The sequence below is a fragment of the Salmo trutta genome, chromosome 7 (assembly GCF_901001165.1).
Source record: "Salmo trutta chromosome 7, fSalTru1.1, whole genome shotgun sequence".
NCBI classification, from domain to species: domain Eukaryota; kingdom Metazoa; phylum Chordata; class Actinopteri; order Salmoniformes; family Salmonidae; genus Salmo; species Salmo trutta.
Window position 1 is genome coordinate 37,933,427 of NC_042963.1, and position 19,033 is coordinate 37,952,459.

A 19,033-nucleotide genomic window follows, 5' to 3' on the forward strand; every position below is an offset into this window, starting at 1 on the left:
CATAGCATTTTCTTCCGGGTCCCAAAACTTCTTTGCTCCGCTTACAAAGCAAAGAAAATTTTACGGATGTTCTATAATTTATGACACTATTCTGGTGAGCAAGGGTTTATTTAGTCCTTTATTTAGTCCTTTATTTAGTCCTTTAGTCCTTTATTTAGGGCAACATATAATGACAGAAGAGAAGCTGCATGTACAGTTGGGGGGGGGGAGAGAGTATTTGATCCCCTGCTGATTTTGTACGCTTGCCCACTGACAAAGAAAGGATCAGTCTATAATTTTAATGGTAGGTTTATTTGAACAGTGAGAGACAGAATAACAACAAAAAAATCCAGAAAAACGCATGTCAAAAATGTTATAAATTGATTTGCATTTTAATGAGGGAAATAAGTATTTGACCCCCTCTCAATCAGAAAGATTTCTGGCTCCCAGGTGTCTTTTATACGGGTAACGAGCTGAGATTAGGAGCACACTCTTTTTTTACCTGTAAAAAAGACACCTGTCCACAGAAGCAATCAATCAATCAGATTCCAAACTCTCCACCATGGCCAAGGCCAAAGAGCTCTCCAAGGATGTCAGGAACAAGATTGTAGACCTACACAAGGCTGGAATGGGCTACAAGACCATCGCCAAGCAGCTTGGTGAGAAGGTGACAACATTTGGTGCGATCATTCGCAAATGGAAGAAACACAAAAGAACTGTCAATATCCCTCGGCCTGGGGCTCCATGCAAGATCTCACCTCGTGGAGTTGCAATGATCATGAGAACGGTGAGGAATCAGCCCAGAACTACACGGGAGGATCTTGTCAATGATCTCAAGGCAGCTGGGACCATAATCACCAAGAAAACAATTGGTAACACACTACGCCGTGAAGGACTGAAATCCTGCAGCGCCCGCAAGGTCCCCCTGCTCAAGAAAGCACATATACATGCCCGTCTGAAGTTTGCCAATGAACTTCTGAATGACTCAGAGGACAACTGGGTGAAAGTGTTGTGGTCAGATGAGACCAAAATGGAGCTCTTTGACATCAACTCAACTCGCCGTGTTTGGAGGAGGAGGAATGCTGCCTATAACCCCAAGAACACCATCTCCACCGTCAAACATGGAGGTGGAAACATTATGCTTTGGGGGTGTTTTTCTGCTAAGGGGACAGGACAACATCACCGCATCAAAGGGACGATGGATGGGGCCATGTACCGTCAAATCTTGGGTGAGAACCTCCTTCCCTCAACCAGGGCATTGAAAATGGGTCGTGGATGGGTATTCCAACATGACAATGACCCAAAACACACTGCCAAGGCAACAAAGGAGTGGCTCAAGAAGAAGCACATTAAGGTCCTGGAGTGGCCTAGCCAGTCTCCAGACCTTAATCCCATAGAAAATCTGTGGAGGGAGCTGAAGGTTCGAGTTGCCAAACGTCAGCCTCGAAACCTTAATGACTTGGAGAAGATCTGCAAAGAGGAGTGGGACAAAATCCCTCCTGAGATTTGTGCAAACCTGGTGGCCAACTACAAGAAACGTCTGACCTCTGTGATTGCCAACAAGGGTTTTGCCACCAAGTACTAAGTCATGAATGCAGAGGGGTCAAATACTTATTTCCCTCATTAAAATGCAAATCATTTTATAACATTTTTGACATAAAAGCAAGATAAATGCACTTAGGCACCTTCATAAGGCAAGTCTGAATACCAACTAATGGGAAGTGCATTGGAAAAGGCATGCATAAGAAAGGCGTAATTTCCTCAATCGTAATCTGGCCCATATACAGTGCCTTCGGAAAGTATTCAGACCCCTTGATTTTTCCCACATTTTGTCAGGTTACAACCTAATTCTAAAATTGATTTAAAAGAAATTCCCCTCATCAATCTACACACAATATCCCATAATGACAAAGCAAAAACAGGTTTTATGAAATATTAGGAAATGTATTACAAATAAAAAATGGAAATATCACATTTACATAAGTATTCAGACCCTTTACTCAGAACTTTGTTGAAGCTCCATTGGCAGCGATTAAAGCCTTGAGTCTTCGGTATGACGCTACAAGCTTGGCACACCTGTATTTGGGGTTTCTCCCATTCTGTTCTCTACAGATCCTCTCAAGCTCTGTCAGGTTGGATGGGGAGCGTTGCTGCAAAGCTATTTTCAAGTCTCTCCAGAGATATTCGATCGGGTTAAAATCCGGGCTCTAGCTGGGTCACTCAATGGCATTCATAGACTTGTCCCGAAGCCACTCCTGCATTGTCTTGGCTGTGTGCTTAGGTTCGTTGTCCTATTTGAAGGTGAACCTTTGCCCCAGTCTGAGGTCCTGAGCGCTCTCGAGCAGGTTTTCATCAAGGACCTCTCTATAGCTTGCTCTGTTCATCTTTCCCTTGATCCTGACTAGTCTCAACATTCCCACAGCATGATTCTACCACCACCATACTTCACCATAGGGATGGTGCCAGGTTTTCTCCAGGTGTGACGCTTGGAATTCAGGCCAACGAGTTCAATCTTGGTTTCATCAGACCAGAGAATCTTGTTTCTCATGGTCTGAGAGTCTTTAGGTGCCTTTTGGCAAACTCCAAGTGGGTTGTCATGTGCCTTTTACTGAGGAGTGGCTTTCGTCTGGCCACTCCATCATAAAGGCCGGATTGGTGGGGTGCTGCAGAGATGGTTGTCCTTCTGGAAGGTTCTCCCATCTTCACAGATGAACTCTAGAGCTCTATCAGAGTGACCATCGGGTTCTTGGTCACCTCCCTGACCGAGGCCCTTCTCCCCCGATTGCTCAGGCCACTGTGTTCTTGTGAACCTTCAATGCTGCAGAAATGTTTTGGTACCCTTCCCCAGATCTGTACCTCGACACAATCCTGTCTCGGAGCTCTTTGGACAATTCCTTCGACCTTGTGGCTTGGTTTTTGCTCTGACATGCACTGTCAACTGTCCCCGTCATTTGCGTTCTGAGAAGACAGAGAAAAAGGAGGAGGACTGGCTGTGTTCTGAGAATTCGTAGGCGAGTGAGTAAAACTCCACTGCCGTCCATTCTATTGGCAAACATGCAATCATTGGAAAATAAAATTGATGATCTACGAGCAAGATGAATCTACCAACGGGACATTAAAAACTGTAATATCTTATGTTTCACCGAGTCGTGGCTGAACGACGACATGAACATCATACAGCTGGCGAGTTTTACACTGTATCGGCAGGATAGAACAGCAGCTTCTGGTAAGACAAGGGGTGGCGGTCTATGTATATCTGTAAACAACAGCTGGTGCACGATATCTAATGAAGTCTTGGGGTTTTGCTCGCCTGAGGTATAGCATCTCATGATAAGATGTAGACCACATTATCTACCTAGAGAGTTTATCTGTATTTTTCGTAGCTGTCTACATACCACCACAGACCGATGCTGGCACTAAGACCACACTCAAGGAGCTGTATACCGCCATAAGCAAACAGGAAAACGCTCATCCAGAGGCGGCGCTCCTAGTGGCCTGGGACTTTAACGCAGGAAAACAAATCAGTTTTACCAAATTTCCACCAGCATGTTAAATGTGCAACCAGCGGGGAAAGAAACTCTAGACCACCTTTACTCCACACAAAGGGATGCGTACAAAGCTCTCCCTTGCCCTCCATTTGGCATATCTGACAATAATTCTATCCTCCTGATTTCTGCTTAGAACCAAAAATTAAAGCAGGAAGCACCAGTGACTCGGTCAATAAAACAGTGGTCAGATGAAGCAGATGCTAAGCTACAGGACTGTTTTGCTAGCACAGACTGGAATATGTTCCGGGATTCTTCCGATGGCATTGAGGAGTACACCACATCAGTCACTGACTTCATCAATAAGTGCAGTGATGACGTCATCCCCACAGTGACTGTACGTACATACCCCAACCAGGAGCCATGGATTACAGGCAACATCCGCACTGAGCTGAAGGGTAGAGCTGTCGCTTTCAAGGAGCGGGACTCTAACCTGGAAGCTTATAAGAAATCCCGCTATGCCCTCCGATGAACCATCAAACAGGCAAAGCATCAATAAAGGACTAAGATCAAATCGTACTACACCGGCTCTGACGCTCGTCGGATGTGGCAGGGCTTGCAAACTATTACAGACTACAAAGGGAAGCACAGCCGAGAGCTGCCCAGTGACACAAGCCTACCAGACGAGCTAAATTACTTCTATGCTCGATTCGAGGCAAGTAACACTGAAACACGCATGGGAGCATCAGCTGTTCCGGACGACTGTGTGATCACACTCTCCACAGCCGATGTGATTTATGACCTTTAAACAGGTCAACATTCACAAGGCCGGTGGACCGGACAGATTACCAGGCTGTGTACTCCCAGCATGCGCTGACCAACTGGCAAGTGTCTTCACTGACATTTTCAACCTCTCCCTGTCTGAGTCTGCAATACCAACATGTTTCAAGCAGACCACCATAGTCCCTGTGCCCAAGAACACTAAGGTAACCTGCCTAAATGACTACCGACCCGTAGCACTCACGTCTGTAGCCATGAAGTGCTTTGAAAGGCTGGTCATGGCTCACCAACACCATTATCCCAGAAATCCTAGACCCACTCCAATTTGCATACCGCCCTAACAGATCCACAGATGACGCAATCTCTATTGCACTCCACACTGCCCTTTCCCAACTGGACAAAAGGAACACCTATGTTCAGACGAGACAGCCTATATGGAGGAGGTCAGAGACCTGGTCGTGTGGTGCCAGGACAACGACCTCTCCCTCAATGTGATCAAGACAAAGGAGATGATTGTGGACTACTGGAAAAGGAGGACCGGGCACACCCCCATTCTCATCAACAGGGCTGTAGCGAAACAGGTTGAGAGCTTCATGTTCCTTGATGTCCACATCACCAACAAACTAACATTGTCCAACCACACCAAGACAGTCATGAAGAGGGCATGACGAAACCTATTCCCCCTCAGGACACTGAAAACATTTGGCATGGGTCCTCAGATCCTGAAAAGGTTCTACAGCTGCACCATCACGAGCATCTTGACTGGTTGCATCACTGCCTGGTATGGCAAATGCTCGGCCTCTGACCGCAAGGCACTACAGAGGATAGTGCGTACGGCCCAGTACATCACTGCGGCCAACTGCCATCCAGGACCTCTATACCAGCCGGTGTCAGAAGAAGGCTACCTGCCATCACTGCGGCTTCCTGCCATCCAGGACCTCTATACCAGCCGGTGTCAGAAGAAGGCTACCTGCCATCACTGCGGCTTCCTGCCATCCAGGACCTCTATACCAGCCGGTGTCAGAAGAAGGCCCGAAAAATTGTCAAAGACTCCAGCCACCCTAGTCATAGACTGTTCTCTCTGCTACTGCATGGCAAGTAGTATTGGAGTGCCAAATCTAAGTCCAAGAGGCTTCTAAACAGCTTCTTCCCCCAAGCCATAAGACTCCTGAACATCTAATCAAATGGCTACCCAGACTATTTGCATTGCCCCCCCCCCCCCAAGGTGGACTCCAATCAAGTTGTAGAAACATCAAGGATGATCAATGGAAATAGGATGCACCTGACCTCAATTTCGTGTCTCATAGAAAAGGGTCTGAATACTTATGTAGATAAGGAATTTCTGTTTTTATTTTTAATAAATGTGCAAAAAAAGAATTGCTAAAAACCTGTTTTCACTTTGTCATTTTGGGGTTTAGTTTGTAGAATGCGTTTTTTTTTCCCAGAAAATATCCAAGGCATGTCATGCTCGCTACTACTAGAGCCCCGTCAAATCATTCCAGTGAATAGCATTGGGTTGGAAAATGAACAGTCGGTTTTATTCAATGAACAGTCAAATTTTGAAATTCTCCATGTAAATGCTATAAAATCAACTTGGATTAGTAAGGATCAATGAGGTATCTCACTGTAGAATAATGTTTCCTTAAAAGTTCATCTGAGATTCTATTCATACATTCAGTGCATCCAAATTAGTGTTAAATTGTGCTCTAGGTCATGTACACTGTGCTCATGATCATGCAATGCATACACATTTAAATTGTTAGCAATAATACTGTATTTGAAGTTTGATTTCAGTTAACAGTCTGAGTTGATAAATTCTTTTTTTTTGGAGACGAGCCTTACAGCTCACTGTGCTTAATCTTCTCTTGAACCAAATGCACTTTCTCAGGGAGGATCTTTGTCATGAAGGTGAAGCGGTCCCTCTTCAGGTGTTGACCAGGTACCTGCTCCAGCCCTATCCCCAGGTAATCTCCTTCTGGTCCGTACTGTGGCCACTGAACTAGGCCGATCCCGTTGGGAGACCTACACACACACACACACACACACAGTGAAGTTAATAACCTATAACTGTTACCTATTATTTTTGTTTAAACGATGTGTTTTAAAAACATAGAACAAGCTCCTACCCTGTACGAGCAAAGTTGCCCCAGTAACTCATCATGATTCCGCTTAGCTGCTCGTCTTCCTCTGTACATAAGGCTGAAAGAAAGAAATTCAGAGTTAGTAAACGCAGCAAAAAAATAAACGGCCCTTTTTCAGGACCCTGTCTTTCAAAGATAATTAGTCAAAATCCAAATAACTTCACAGATCTTCATTGTAAAGGGTTTAAACACTGTTTCCCATGCTTGTTCAATGAACCATAAACAATTAATGAACATGCACCTGTGGAAAGGTTGTTAAGACACTAACAGCTTACAGACGGTAGGCAATTAAGGTCACAGTTATGAAAACTTAGGACACTAAAGAGGCCTTTCTACTAACTCTGAAAAACACCAAAGGAAAGATGCCCAGGGTCCCTGCTCATCTGCATGAACGTGCCTTAGGCATGTTGCAAGGAGGCATGAGGACTGCAGATGTGGGGAGACAGGACGGACAGCTGATTGTCCTCGCAGTGGCAGACCACGTGTAACAACACCTGCACAGGATCGCTACATCCGAAAATCACACCTGTGGGACAGGTACAGGATGGCAACAACAACGGCCCAAGTTACATCAGGAACGCACAATCCCTTCATCAGTGCTCAGACTGTCCACAATAGGCTGAGAGAGGCTGGACTGAGGGCTTCTAGGCCTGTTGTAAGGCAGGTCCTCACCAGACATCACCGGCAACGTCGCCTATGGGCACAAACCCACCGTCGCTGGACCAGACAGGACTGGCAAAAAGTGCTCTTCACTGAAGAGTTGCAGTTTTGTCTCAGCGAGGGTGATGGTCGGATTCGCGTTTATTGTCGAAGGAATGAGCATTTCACCGAGGCCTGTACTCTGGAGCGGGATCGATTTGGAGGTGGAGGGTCCGTCATGGTCTGGGGCGGTGTGTCACAGCGTCATCGGACTGAGCTTGTTGTCATTGCAGGCAATCTCAACGCTGTGCGTTACAGGAAAGACGACATCCTCCCTCATGTGGCACCCTTCCTGCAGGCTCATCCTGACATGACCATCCAGCATGACAATGCCACCAGCCATACTGCTCGTTCTATGTGTGATTTCCTGCAAGACAGGAATGTCAGTGTTCTGCCATGGCCAGCGAAGAGCCCGAATCTCTATCCCATTGAGCACGCCTGGGACCTGTTGGATCGGAGGGTGAGGGCTAGGGCCATTGCCCCCAGAAATGTCTGGGAACTTGCAGGTGCCTTGGTGGAAGAGTGGGGTAACATCTCACAGCAAGAACTGGCAAATCTGGTGCAGTCCATGAGGTGAAGATGCACTGTAGTACTTAATGCAGCTGGTGGCCACACCAGATACTGACTGTTACTTTTGATTTGATCCCCCCTTTGTTCAGGGACACATTATTCAATTTCTGTTAGTCACATGTCTGCGGGAACTTGTTCAGTTTATGTCTCAGTTGTTGAAACTTGTTATGTTCATACAAATATTTACACATGTTAAGTTTGCTGAAAATAAACGCAGTTGACAGTGAGAGGATGTTTCTTTTTTTGCTGAGTTTAGCTAGTTAGTGGTGAGTGCTTGTATGACAGACTACATGACCAAAACTATGTGGACACCTGTTCGCCAAATATCTCATTCCAAAATCATGGGCATTAATATGTAGTTGGTCTCCCCTTTGCTGCTATTACAGACTCCACTCTTCTGGGAAGGCTTTCCACTAGCTGTTGGAAAATTGCTGAGGGGACTTGCTTCCATTCAGCCACAAGAGCATTAGTGAGGTCGGGCACTGATGTTGAGTAATTATGCCTGGCTCGCAGTCAATTAATCCAAAAGGTGTTCAATGGGGTTGAGGCCAATATTCTGTGCAGGCCAGTCAAGTTCTTCCACACCAATCTCGACAAACCATTTCTGTATGGACCTCGCTTTGTGCACGGGGGCATTGCAATGTTGAAACAGGAAAGGGCCATCCCCAAACTGTTGCCACAAAGTAGGAAGCACAGAATCATCTAGAATGTCATTGTATGCTGTAGTGTTAAGATTTCCCTTCACTGGAACTAAGGGGCCTAGCGCAAACCATGAAAAATAGCCTCAAACCATTATTCCTGCTCCACCAAACTTTACAGTTAGGCCTATGCATTTGGGATCCGCCAAACCCAGATTCGTCCGTCGGACTGCCAGATAGTGAAGCGTCATTCATCACTCCAGAGAATGCGTTTCCACTGCTGAAAGAGTCCAATGGCGGCAAGCTTAACACCACTCCAGCCGACACTTGGCATTGTGCATGGCGGTCTTAGGCTGCTCGGCCATAGAAACAATTTCATGAAGCTGCTTCCAGAGGCAGTTTGGAACTCGGTAGTGAGTATTGTAACCGAGGACAGATGATTTTTACGTGCTTCAGCACTCGGCGGTCCTGTTCTGTAAGCTTGTGTGGCCTAGACGTTTCCACTTCACAACAACAGCACTTACAGTTGACCGGGGCAACTCTAGCGGGCAGAAATTTGACAAACTGACTTATTGGAAAGGTGGCATCCTATGATGGTGCCATGTTGAAGGTCACTGAGCTCTTCCGTATGGCCGTTCTACTGCCAATGTTTGTCTATGGAGATTGCAAGGCTGTGTGCTCGATTTGATATACCTGTCAGCAACGGGTGTGGCTGAAATAGCCGAATCCACAAATTTGAAGGAGTATCCACATACTTTTGTATATATAGTGTACGTTATTTATGGCAAAGATCAGGGGTATTGCAGGTAGAGTTGGTAGAGTATTTATTTACCATCAATTGTAACATGTGATGTTGTGAAGCAGTATCCAAAAACAAACATAAGCTCATCTCCATGGTCAGACCCAACGAAACTCGGCCTCATCTTCTTAAGCATGCTGGGAGTTTGCTGGAACTCATACAGGTACACAGGCACACCTGCATCTGTTGTGTGGGATAAGACAATAACAATTATGGAAAGATTGCACACAACCATTTCGACAAACTAAGAACATTGATGAAACATAACTGCAAGCAGCCATGGCAGGGTTCGAACTATGGCCCCACAATCAAGACAAATTGGACACATCATTCTAGGATGAGCTACTTTTGTACTCTTACCATGCTTGCCGAATATCAGAACTCAAAATCTAACAGATCATGCAATATGCTTTTGATGTACAGGTTACTACCAAAATAAAGGAAACACTTGAGTAAATGAGTGACACAAAGTATATTGAATGCAGATGCTTCCACACAGGTGTGGTTCCTGAGTTTATTAACATCCCGTCAAGCTTAGGGTCATGTATGAAAATATACAGTTGGCCATTCTTCTGGCTACCATGGCTAGACTTTGAAAGAAGGGTCTCACAGGAGCATAGGGGGGTTTAAAGTGTGTGTGTGTGTGTGTCTCAGTCACCAGATCTCAACCCAATTGAACAGCGGCGCCTGAGACAGCGTTTTCAAACAAAACGATGATGTAATTTCTCGTGGATGAATCCTTCCAATAGTTCCAGACATTTGTAGAATCTATGCCAAGGTACATTGAAGCTGTTCTGGTGGCTCGTGATGGCCCAACGCGTTATTAAGACACTTTATGTTGGTGTTTCCTTTATTTCGGCAGTTACCTGTATTTTGGACAATTTTTTTTTATGTTGATTACTTTAAACGTCTTCTTCTCCAGAACTACTGGACCAATTGGTACCAAATTTGGTATATAGCTTCTATAGACGCACATCTTTTTTCCCAGACTCTACCTTAAACAACATGGCCACTATAAGCCAATGAGCTTGCATGATTGTTTTTTCCTGTCCCAACAGCGCCACCATAAGGTCAAACCTAGACTCACATCCCTGAGCATGTTTGAAAAATGGAATCGCCGAGTTAAATAGATCAAGAGATATAGCGCCACTGTATGGTGGATCTCAATGTGCGTGCTTATGTTGAGTCTTAAAAGTGTTTGGAACATGTGTATCAAGTTTTGTTACAATACGAATATTTGTGTCTGATTTATATGCATTTATGTGCCAGACAACGTCCTTGTTAATGTTTATTGGTAAGTAGCGGCCATGGTCCATGGATGCTATATATCAAGTTTCGTGCAGATCGGTCATTTGGTGCCAGAGGAGTAGCGTTAAGTGTTTTAAAAAAATTCAACATGGCGGAAAATCCATCATTTTGGGTTCTTGAGGCAAATTTGTTTCATGTGATGAGACAGATCAATGTACCAAATTTCAGGACTCTAGGTCACACTGGGTAAGGGTGTGACCTTTCAAAAATGTGCATTTTCAATTGCTTGTTATAGCGCCACCATGTGGCCAATTGGCATGGTATTGCGTGAGAGGGTGTGGCCCATGACTCTTTACCGTCATGCAGGGTTGCATCCTCCTAGGCCCTATTCTCTCACGGGAATTTGTATCTTTTCAGCAAATTTTGGCCGAACCGGATTAATAACAATCAACGGCAACAAATACAATAGGGTTTCACCCAGCTAAGCTCCTTGAACCTCTAATAATTAATAGATTAAAAGGGAAGTTCAGGATTTTCCAACTTGATTTACAAGAATTTCACTACGCCCGCAGTAACATTTGCTAAATATGTGTATGTGACCAGTAAATATGTATTTGAATTTGATGTCAGATGGAGTTGATTTTTGTTGATTTGGTCATGATGAAATGTAGAATATTGGACGGTTCCCCCTATCACTTCCATTGATTTTTATCTAGCAGTGACTAAAGTTAGTTTAAGTTTGTACTGGCTTGGATTAGAGTTTCTCCTGACCCATTGACTACTTTCAGGGTGAGGAAACATCTACATCCACTTTAATGTCCTTGACTCCTGAGCTTACCTCTGTGGAAGCCTGCTGTCGTAAGAGCAGGAATGGTAAACAAAGCATCCCCAACCAGCTCAATGAACCCATCACGGTTTTTAATCCGATCTCCAGAGGTTCCCAGGTATTCATCTGCTATCAGCTCAGTTATCCACTGATCCTTAGACTGAATGAGACAAAGACCCTTCAGTGTAGCCACATCATGCATTGTGATCAGTAATGAGGCATTTCATCTGAGCAATTTCTTGGTGTGACTGCATATACTTACATCAGGGTAACATAATGCCAAAAGAGGCATGACTTGCTCCCGGTCTATTCCATCCACCCAACCAGGAGGTGCCATCATCTAGGGAGTACAAGGAGTACAACATTCAACCATTGCAATTGGAAAATGAAAATCAAGTCACAGTGACACTTTACATTGTCACTCTTAAAGGGATAGTTTTGGATTTTTGCAATGAGGCCTTTTATCTACTTCCCCAAAGTCAAACGAACTCGTGGATACCATTTTTATGCATCTCAATGCAGTTTGAAAGAAGTTCCTAATTAGCTCTAGCGCAATGATTGGAAGTCTATGGGAACAGCTAACATGCTAGTTAGAATTGGCTTGCGAAACTACCTCTATGTACCTTCATATTGGATGCAGATACATAAAATGGTATCCATGAGTTCATCTGGCTTTAGGGAAGTAGATAAAGGGCATTGCAAAAATCCCAAACGATCCATTTTAACATGTGTTGCTCTCCTTAGTAACAACATTGTATTAACATTTTACACAGTACGAGTGGGAGGTTTTTTGTTATTACAAAAGTGAAAGTGACTTTTCCCTCATACCACTTGTATATTAATAAAAACATTACTACATTCCTATGCATTTCAAAAGCAATTGCTAAAGAACGATATAACATGTTAATATGGCCTAAAGCTGTTACTATAGTTGTTGAAACCATCCCTAATTAGCAGAAAGAACAACTTTCTGTTGTTAACTTCATGTTTTCAACTTAGTGTTATCCAAGTCACATCCAATATTCAGTTGTTATACATATTGAAATACATGTTCAAAGCTGACTTACGTTCGCCAGTAGCCAACCTTCGTCAGTATTGGTGCCCGTCATAAACGGCACCTTGTGCATCTCATGGTTATGGAAACTCTCAGTCAACAACTTGGGCAGGAAATGCCCGCCAACAGTCACACCAATTCGCAACATTTGGTTCTTTAAAAAGACAAATGTTGAGAACATAATTATTCAGGGGCTGCCAGATAAAAAGTGCAAAATCACACTGCATTCAAGCAGTATGCCTCTGGGGAAAGTTTAGGCTCAGTACTCGCTCACAAACATGGCTCGCTGGAAAACACTGTAGGCTCTGTTGGGCCGGCTTTAGCCTTTTGGATGCCCTAAGCGAGATTTGGTTGTGGGGCTTCACACCTTGTGGCAAAATATGTTGGTGGCCCCCCTCTTGATGGTGGAGATAAATATTTTCATTTTAAAGTACATTTCCAGCAATTTTCTTTACACATTATGCCATAAGGTGTAAAGAAAATATTACAGTTTTAAAGCACAATTTCTGCAATTCTACACATTTTGCCATGGGGTGGAGAGAAAACATTGCACTTTTAGAACAGTCAAGCAAATATACTTATTTTGCCATGGGTCAAAGAGAAAAAATGTAGATTTACCGCATATTTTCTGCAATTCTACCCATTTTGCCATGGGGTGGAAATCAATTTGTGCAGTTTTAAAGCTAATTTCCTGCAATTCTACACATTTTGTAATGACTTATGCCATGTTATTGTGATATCTGAGTGAAAATGACAAACAAAATCCTTTGTCGATATTTAGCCATGATTACTACAAGTTTAGATAACTGGCTAGACTAAACATGTTGACTGTCAGTGACTGGCATAACAAGAGAAAATGGCACCTGGTGTATTCTACTATTCTTACTCTCAATAGTAAGCAGAGACCCTGACTGAGTTACAAATAAAAAAGGTAATATAACTGAGCCTAAAAGTTTGTTGTGGCTTATATCAGAGAACAGTGCTGAAATAATTCTGGTGTCCAGGACATCTCACCTGTTTATGAACATTAACTATGTCATCAGCAGTCATCTTCTCCACACAGTCTGCAATCTGCTCTGTGTTGCTGCTGTTACAGCCCAATATGGTTGCCACCATCTATGACACAAACAAAATAATCACTTGCCATGGTTGTGATGAAAAATAGGAAATTGATGGTGTGATGTATACCTGTGACAGTGTTTACCTTTTTTTGTGGAGAGAAAGAGTTTTAAAATACCTGGGCCACAGACAGGGGGTCGGAATGTATGATAGCGTCCATAGCTGCAGTACCACTCTCAGCTATCGCACGATGGAACAGACCAGCAGACAATGGTGAATGAAGCTAGCAAAAAATAAAAAATGTTTAGAGCCTTTTCAACAGCACAAACAATCTGTGTGTGTGTGTGTGTGTGTGTGTGTGTGTGTGTGTGTGTGTGTGTGTGTGTGTGTGTGTGTGCGCGCCTCACCATTAATGACACACTCACTCCACCAGCAGACTCTCCAAATATGGTGACCGACTTGGAGTCGCCCCCAAAGTTGTGGATGTGCTCCTGGACCCACCGCAAGGCTTCCACCTGATCAAGTAGTCCCATGTTCCCTGGGGCATACTTGTCTCCTGTGCTGTATGGAAGAGATGGGAAACTTAAGTAAAATAATGTCTTCAACATAGACCCAAAACAGGTGAAATAGACATCAAATACACTCATTAACTATGCCACCAAAATGAACTTTAGTGTTGATCAGTGGTGGAAAAAGTACCCAGTTGTTATACTTGAGTAAAAGTAAAGATACCTTAATAGAAAAGGACTCAAGTGAAAGTCACCCAGTAAAATCCTACTTGAGTAAAAGTAAAAAAGTATTTAGTTGTAAATATACTTAAGTATCAAAAGTAAATGTAAATCCTAAAATATACTTAAGTATTAAAAGTAGAGTTATAAATAATTTCAAATTCCTTATATTAAGCAAACCAGATGGCACGATTTTCTTTTTCTTTTTGTATTTACAGATAGCCAGGGGCACACTCCAACACTCAGACATAATTTACAAACAAAGCATTTGTGTTTAGTGACTCAGCCAGATCAGATACAGTAGATGTGACCAGGGATATTCTCTTTAAGTGTGTGAATTAGACCCTTTTCCTGTCCTGTTAAGCATTCAAAATGTAATTAGTACTTTTGAGTGTCAGGGAAAATGTATGGAGTAGAAAGTACATTATTTTCATTAGGAATGTAGCGGAGTAAAAGTAAAAGTAGTCAAAAATATAAATAATAAAGTACAGATACCACAAAAAACGACTTATGTAGTACTTTAAAGTATTTTTACATAAGTACTTTACACCACTGGTGTTGATACTGAAAACCCATTGGTCATTAAGAATGAAAGCCTATCCAACTGACATACAAGAGACAAAATTCACAAATTCTAAAGCACAACAGCAGAGTCATGTCTTAAGTGTAAAACTAAGTGACTCAATGATTCATGCCTTCTGAGAGTGCGATAAAGTCAAAAAATGATCGGCAGAGGTAGAAAGTTGGCTGTCAGAAGTTTTACAATATATGTTATTTTAATCCATCTATCTGCATATTTCAATACATGGCATATGAGGCTGCAGAAAGATACCCAATGGGGTTGGACCGTTGTAGTGAATACTCAGGGAGAAAAAGGTGTAGATTCACTCGCAGAGCGCGGCAGGTGTTTAATACACCTTCACAGAAGGAAGGAATCGTGGTTACAGGCAGGCAATGGTCATACACAGATAGGCAAACGGGCAGGGGAATCAAAACAAGGACTGAAGGCAATTACTGGTTCTCACAAACGAGCTAGGAAAAGGCTTAGAGTCAAAACGAACAATATCTCACAAAGGCACAAACAGAATGAACTGAACTAAATAAGGAGCTGATGAGACCAGGTGAGTAACTAACACAGGTGAAATCAATGAACAAGAATGAAAGACAGAGCTATGTTCAAGAACACAAAGAAACAGAGCTATGTTCAAGAACACAAAGAAACAGAACACAATGTTGACTAAGAAAATAAATACAGAACCTTACAACTGTACTTTTTTTTGGAAAAAATCTAATGACCCTCCATTGTTAAGACAGTGGATGAATCAAATGCATTATTATCTAAATATTGAAAACATTTGGGCTAGAGAGACAAACAAAATAGTAAAATTTGAAGCCATAAAATATTACAAGCACTTGCAAAGGATGAGGAAGGAGAGAAAATATTATTGTGAGATGGGCAGCATGGGTGTTGATACGGTGGGAACATGTTGGTCTGAGCAAGTGTGATGTCATTAATGTCTGTAGAAATGAATGTACGTAAATGTTAAGTTGTCTATTGTCTTTGTCTATTTTTGTATTGTAAGATTTTTTTTTTTATAAAAGGTGTTGTGCCAAATGCTTGTCAATGACGGCTGCAGAAAAGTTGGTTCCATTTGTGTGTGGTTCAGTAGTGGTTCAGTCTTACCTGAAGAACCCCAGCAGTCCCAAACGGTATTGGATCAGCACCACAACCACATCCTGGTATGCAGCCAAAGCAGAACCATCATATGTTGATGCAGAGCCCATGATGAATCCGCCACCATGGATCCAAACCATGACCTGAGAAACACAAGCAATACATGCTGATCATCTGAACACAAGCTGTACCAGAGTGATTGATGATTAATTGATTAGGGGCCTACACCGCGCATCAATTTCGCCCCAAAAACATATATTTTTTTTTTAGGAACTCAGTCTGGGTCTCAACTTAATATTAAGAGTTAGAATAGTAGAATACACAATGTGCAATTTCAAACTTCTGTTGTGCATCAGCAGTTTTTCTCTTGTTAGGTCAGTCACTGACTTTACATCCGCATTGCTCACTTTTGGGGGTTTTAGGCTGGGTTTCTGTATAAGCACTTCATGACGTCTGCTGATCTATAAAGGGCTCAATAAATACATTTGTTTAATTGAATGACAATTAGTCTAGCAGCCAGCTATCTAAACTTGTAGCAATCATGGTTGAATTACCAACTGGGTTGCCCCCATTGATTTTGTTAGTCACCCTCACTCATATAGAATATTCAAAACTACAAACATTTCTCTCCACCCCATGGCAAAATGAGTAGAATTGCATGAAACAAATTGCTAAATCTTCGTTTCGCTGTCAAGAGTATTTTGCTAAGCAAGATGGAAGTGCCCCTCAACAAACTTTTGCTTAGGGCCCCAAAACGCTAGCGGCAGTTCTGACTGCAGTTCTGACTGTATGGATGAGGGTGTCATGACGTTGGCTTGATAGGGGAGGTTTATGACCCCCATAAATACCTTTTCCCTTTTTCCTCTCTCTACTCTACCAATGTGACTATTGAAAATCCCTTTGTTAACATGGAGAGTCTGGTGACATCAAAAGATGGGAAACGGAACCATATTTCGGTAATCCAACCAGTTGAAAATATGCGTTGGTACTTAATGAATATGATCTCAGATCAGTTGTTGTCTGAGACATTATTACTAATAACAGGATGACATAAACTGTATCTTGGAAAGTCGACACATTCTAGTTATCAGATCCACATGGAATGCAATTTGTGCAATTTAAATGTTTAAATATGAAACTATTTGTGAATCTGAAAAAAGAAATTTAATTTTAGAGAGAATTTTGAGAGAACGGTTTGTCAGAAGAACACCACACTGCTCACTCAGAGGCCCCGCCCATGTGAACAGACACTGGGTGTAAACTATGAAACACAGCCCTCTCTCCCAATCCTATATAAGCCCCTTGACGAAAATGTAACTTTCTGTTCCGAGGACGTTAGGACAACAGTCCTACGTTAAAAGGGCTCAGATAATAACCTGTTCCAAGGACGTGTGGACTTGAGGTCCCCACGTTGAAAGAACAAAGACCACCTACAGAACTAAGCCAACATTAGAGAACCTAACGAAATTAGCATCGAATTTCAATGTGAAGGTGACGGAAGGATGAATTTTGACTATACCAGCCAGAATATAGCATAGCAAAGCAGAACTTTGAACTCTTATTCACTAAAGAAGTGATACCTCCTAGCCGTCGCGTTAGCGCAGCAACTGTAGACTTGGGCTAGGAGAGGACGGACAGAGTATATGTTCTACCACAAGACGACGGTACTACCAAGTATCCATTTTACCACAATACATTCTTCAAAGGACAACCCAGCCTCCCATCTATGACCAACCGATCGAAGCGCAGCTCAGAGTAAATATTTATTGCATTTTCCTTTTTCAAATGGGCGGTAATTTAGAATGCATAAGATACTGTATTTACGATAGAGTAGCTGCCTACGGCCCGATAGAGACATAGCTTCTCCCTTTGTTCCTCAGTCTTCCCGCTCTTTCATTCAAACCCCACCCGCCTTTCTTTGTGTAACCAGCTGTCATATCTGATCCGTCCGCTAGGGACGTTTTCCTTTATGACATAATTTGTAATCAATGTATGATACATTCTGTGTATATGTAATTCTGTGTGATTATTTAGGTATTTAGTAAATAAATAATTAAACCAAATTTTGTATTGCTGATTAAACTTGTTAGCCAGGGTTTGTGACCAAAAATGTACAACTTTCAGATGAGACTAAACAAGGTGACGATAAAATATTGACTGCTATTGATGTAAAAGATTACTAGGTCTTTAAGAGTTTATTTGGAAGATAACAGCTCTATAAACATTATTTCGTGGTGCCCCGACTTTCTAGTTAATTACATTCACCTGATTACCTTAATCAGGTAATATGAATTACAGAGAATGGGTTTTATAGAATAGCATGTCATATCACTTGACCCGGCATAGCCAAAGACACGACAAGGGTAAGCAGACCCCCCAGCCACTGCGGCCCCTCATGATAAAATCTGATTTTCTTGTGGCCCCCAGCCCCATCAAAGTTGCCCATCTATGGCCTAGTTGAATCCTGTGTGGTAGTGCATGGCTAGAACAAAAATGTGCACCTCTTTGGGTACCCAGGACCAAGACTTGATAACACAAAGTTATCATCTGTGTGTGTCTGCTATTAAACTTACAGGAAGCTTGGTATTCTCAGCAGGTTTAGCCGGGGTGTATATGTTGAGGTAAAGACAATCTTCTGACACTACTGGGATTTCCACTTTGATTGACCAATTGAACGCGAGGTCTACTGTAAGCTGTCTGTCTTGAAGACACCTGTAAAACATGAAACACCTTTTAATGTCCAGGTTTCACCAGGTCTCTGTGCACATTGTGTGAGCCAGGTAATGGTTTGGTTTGCACATTCTGCTTGCCTCACTGTGTACATTGACTGTGCTTGATTTGTTGATTCATCAAATTATTTACTGATTGTTGATCTAACCTTTCTTCAACCAACCAAGAACTTCCTTGAGATGAATTGTTTGGTCATGACCTTGCTGGGACTTACATGAGAGGCTGCTGGGTGGCGTCCCTCACTCCCTCCCATCCCTCCACAGGCTGGGGCGGGGCCAGTCTCAGGGGGCCAACAGGTGGTTTGGCAAACGGCACACCCAGGTAGGCCTGAACCACCGTCTCCTTCCCCTTTATGCTCACATACTGCCCTCTCAGTCCCCCCAGTTTGGTCTGGACCACCGGCCCAGTTTTTGGCCTGTTGAGAAATCCCCAGTTGACATTGCTTTACAAGAACTCTGAATGATGTTCTTCAGTGGAAAATGACAATGTCGGAGGTAAGGATACATTCAGAAAACACACAACAAATATAACAAAACAGGCATTGGATTGCAGCTACAAGGACAGAGAAAGCAGGGAAGGCCATAAAACAACTAGAAATGCTCCACTTTACAAGAACAAAAGC

At 42.8% G+C, this 19,033-nt stretch overlaps 1 protein-coding gene across 1 annotated transcript in view; it reads right to left on the bottom strand.

Moving 5' to 3' along the window:
• Positions 1-5,755: 5,755 nt before the first annotated feature.
• Positions 5,756-19,033, bottom strand: part of ces2b (carboxylesterase 2b) — a 40,814-nt gene continuing 27,536 nt past the window's right edge. The window contains exons 14-25 of the mRNA XM_029758775.1: positions 18,626-18,826; positions 18,255-18,393; positions 15,691-15,824; positions 13,686-13,839; positions 13,457-13,561; positions 13,234-13,335; positions 12,233-12,373; positions 11,428-11,505; positions 11,178-11,325; positions 9,125-9,274; positions 6,371-6,443; positions 5,756-6,266 (exon numbers count right to left, since the gene is read on the bottom strand). Coding sequence (XP_029614635.1) covers positions 6,083-6,266; positions 6,371-6,443; positions 9,125-9,274; positions 11,178-11,325; positions 11,428-11,505; positions 12,233-12,373; positions 13,234-13,335; positions 13,457-13,561; positions 13,686-13,839; positions 15,691-15,824; positions 18,255-18,393; positions 18,626-18,826 — 1,609 coding nt within the window. The 3' untranslated portion in view covers positions 5,756-6,082. The remainder of the gene's footprint in view (positions 6,267-6,370; positions 6,444-9,124; positions 9,275-11,177; positions 11,326-11,427; positions 11,506-12,232; positions 12,374-13,233; positions 13,336-13,456; positions 13,562-13,685; positions 13,840-15,690; positions 15,825-18,254; positions 18,394-18,625; positions 18,827-19,033) is intronic.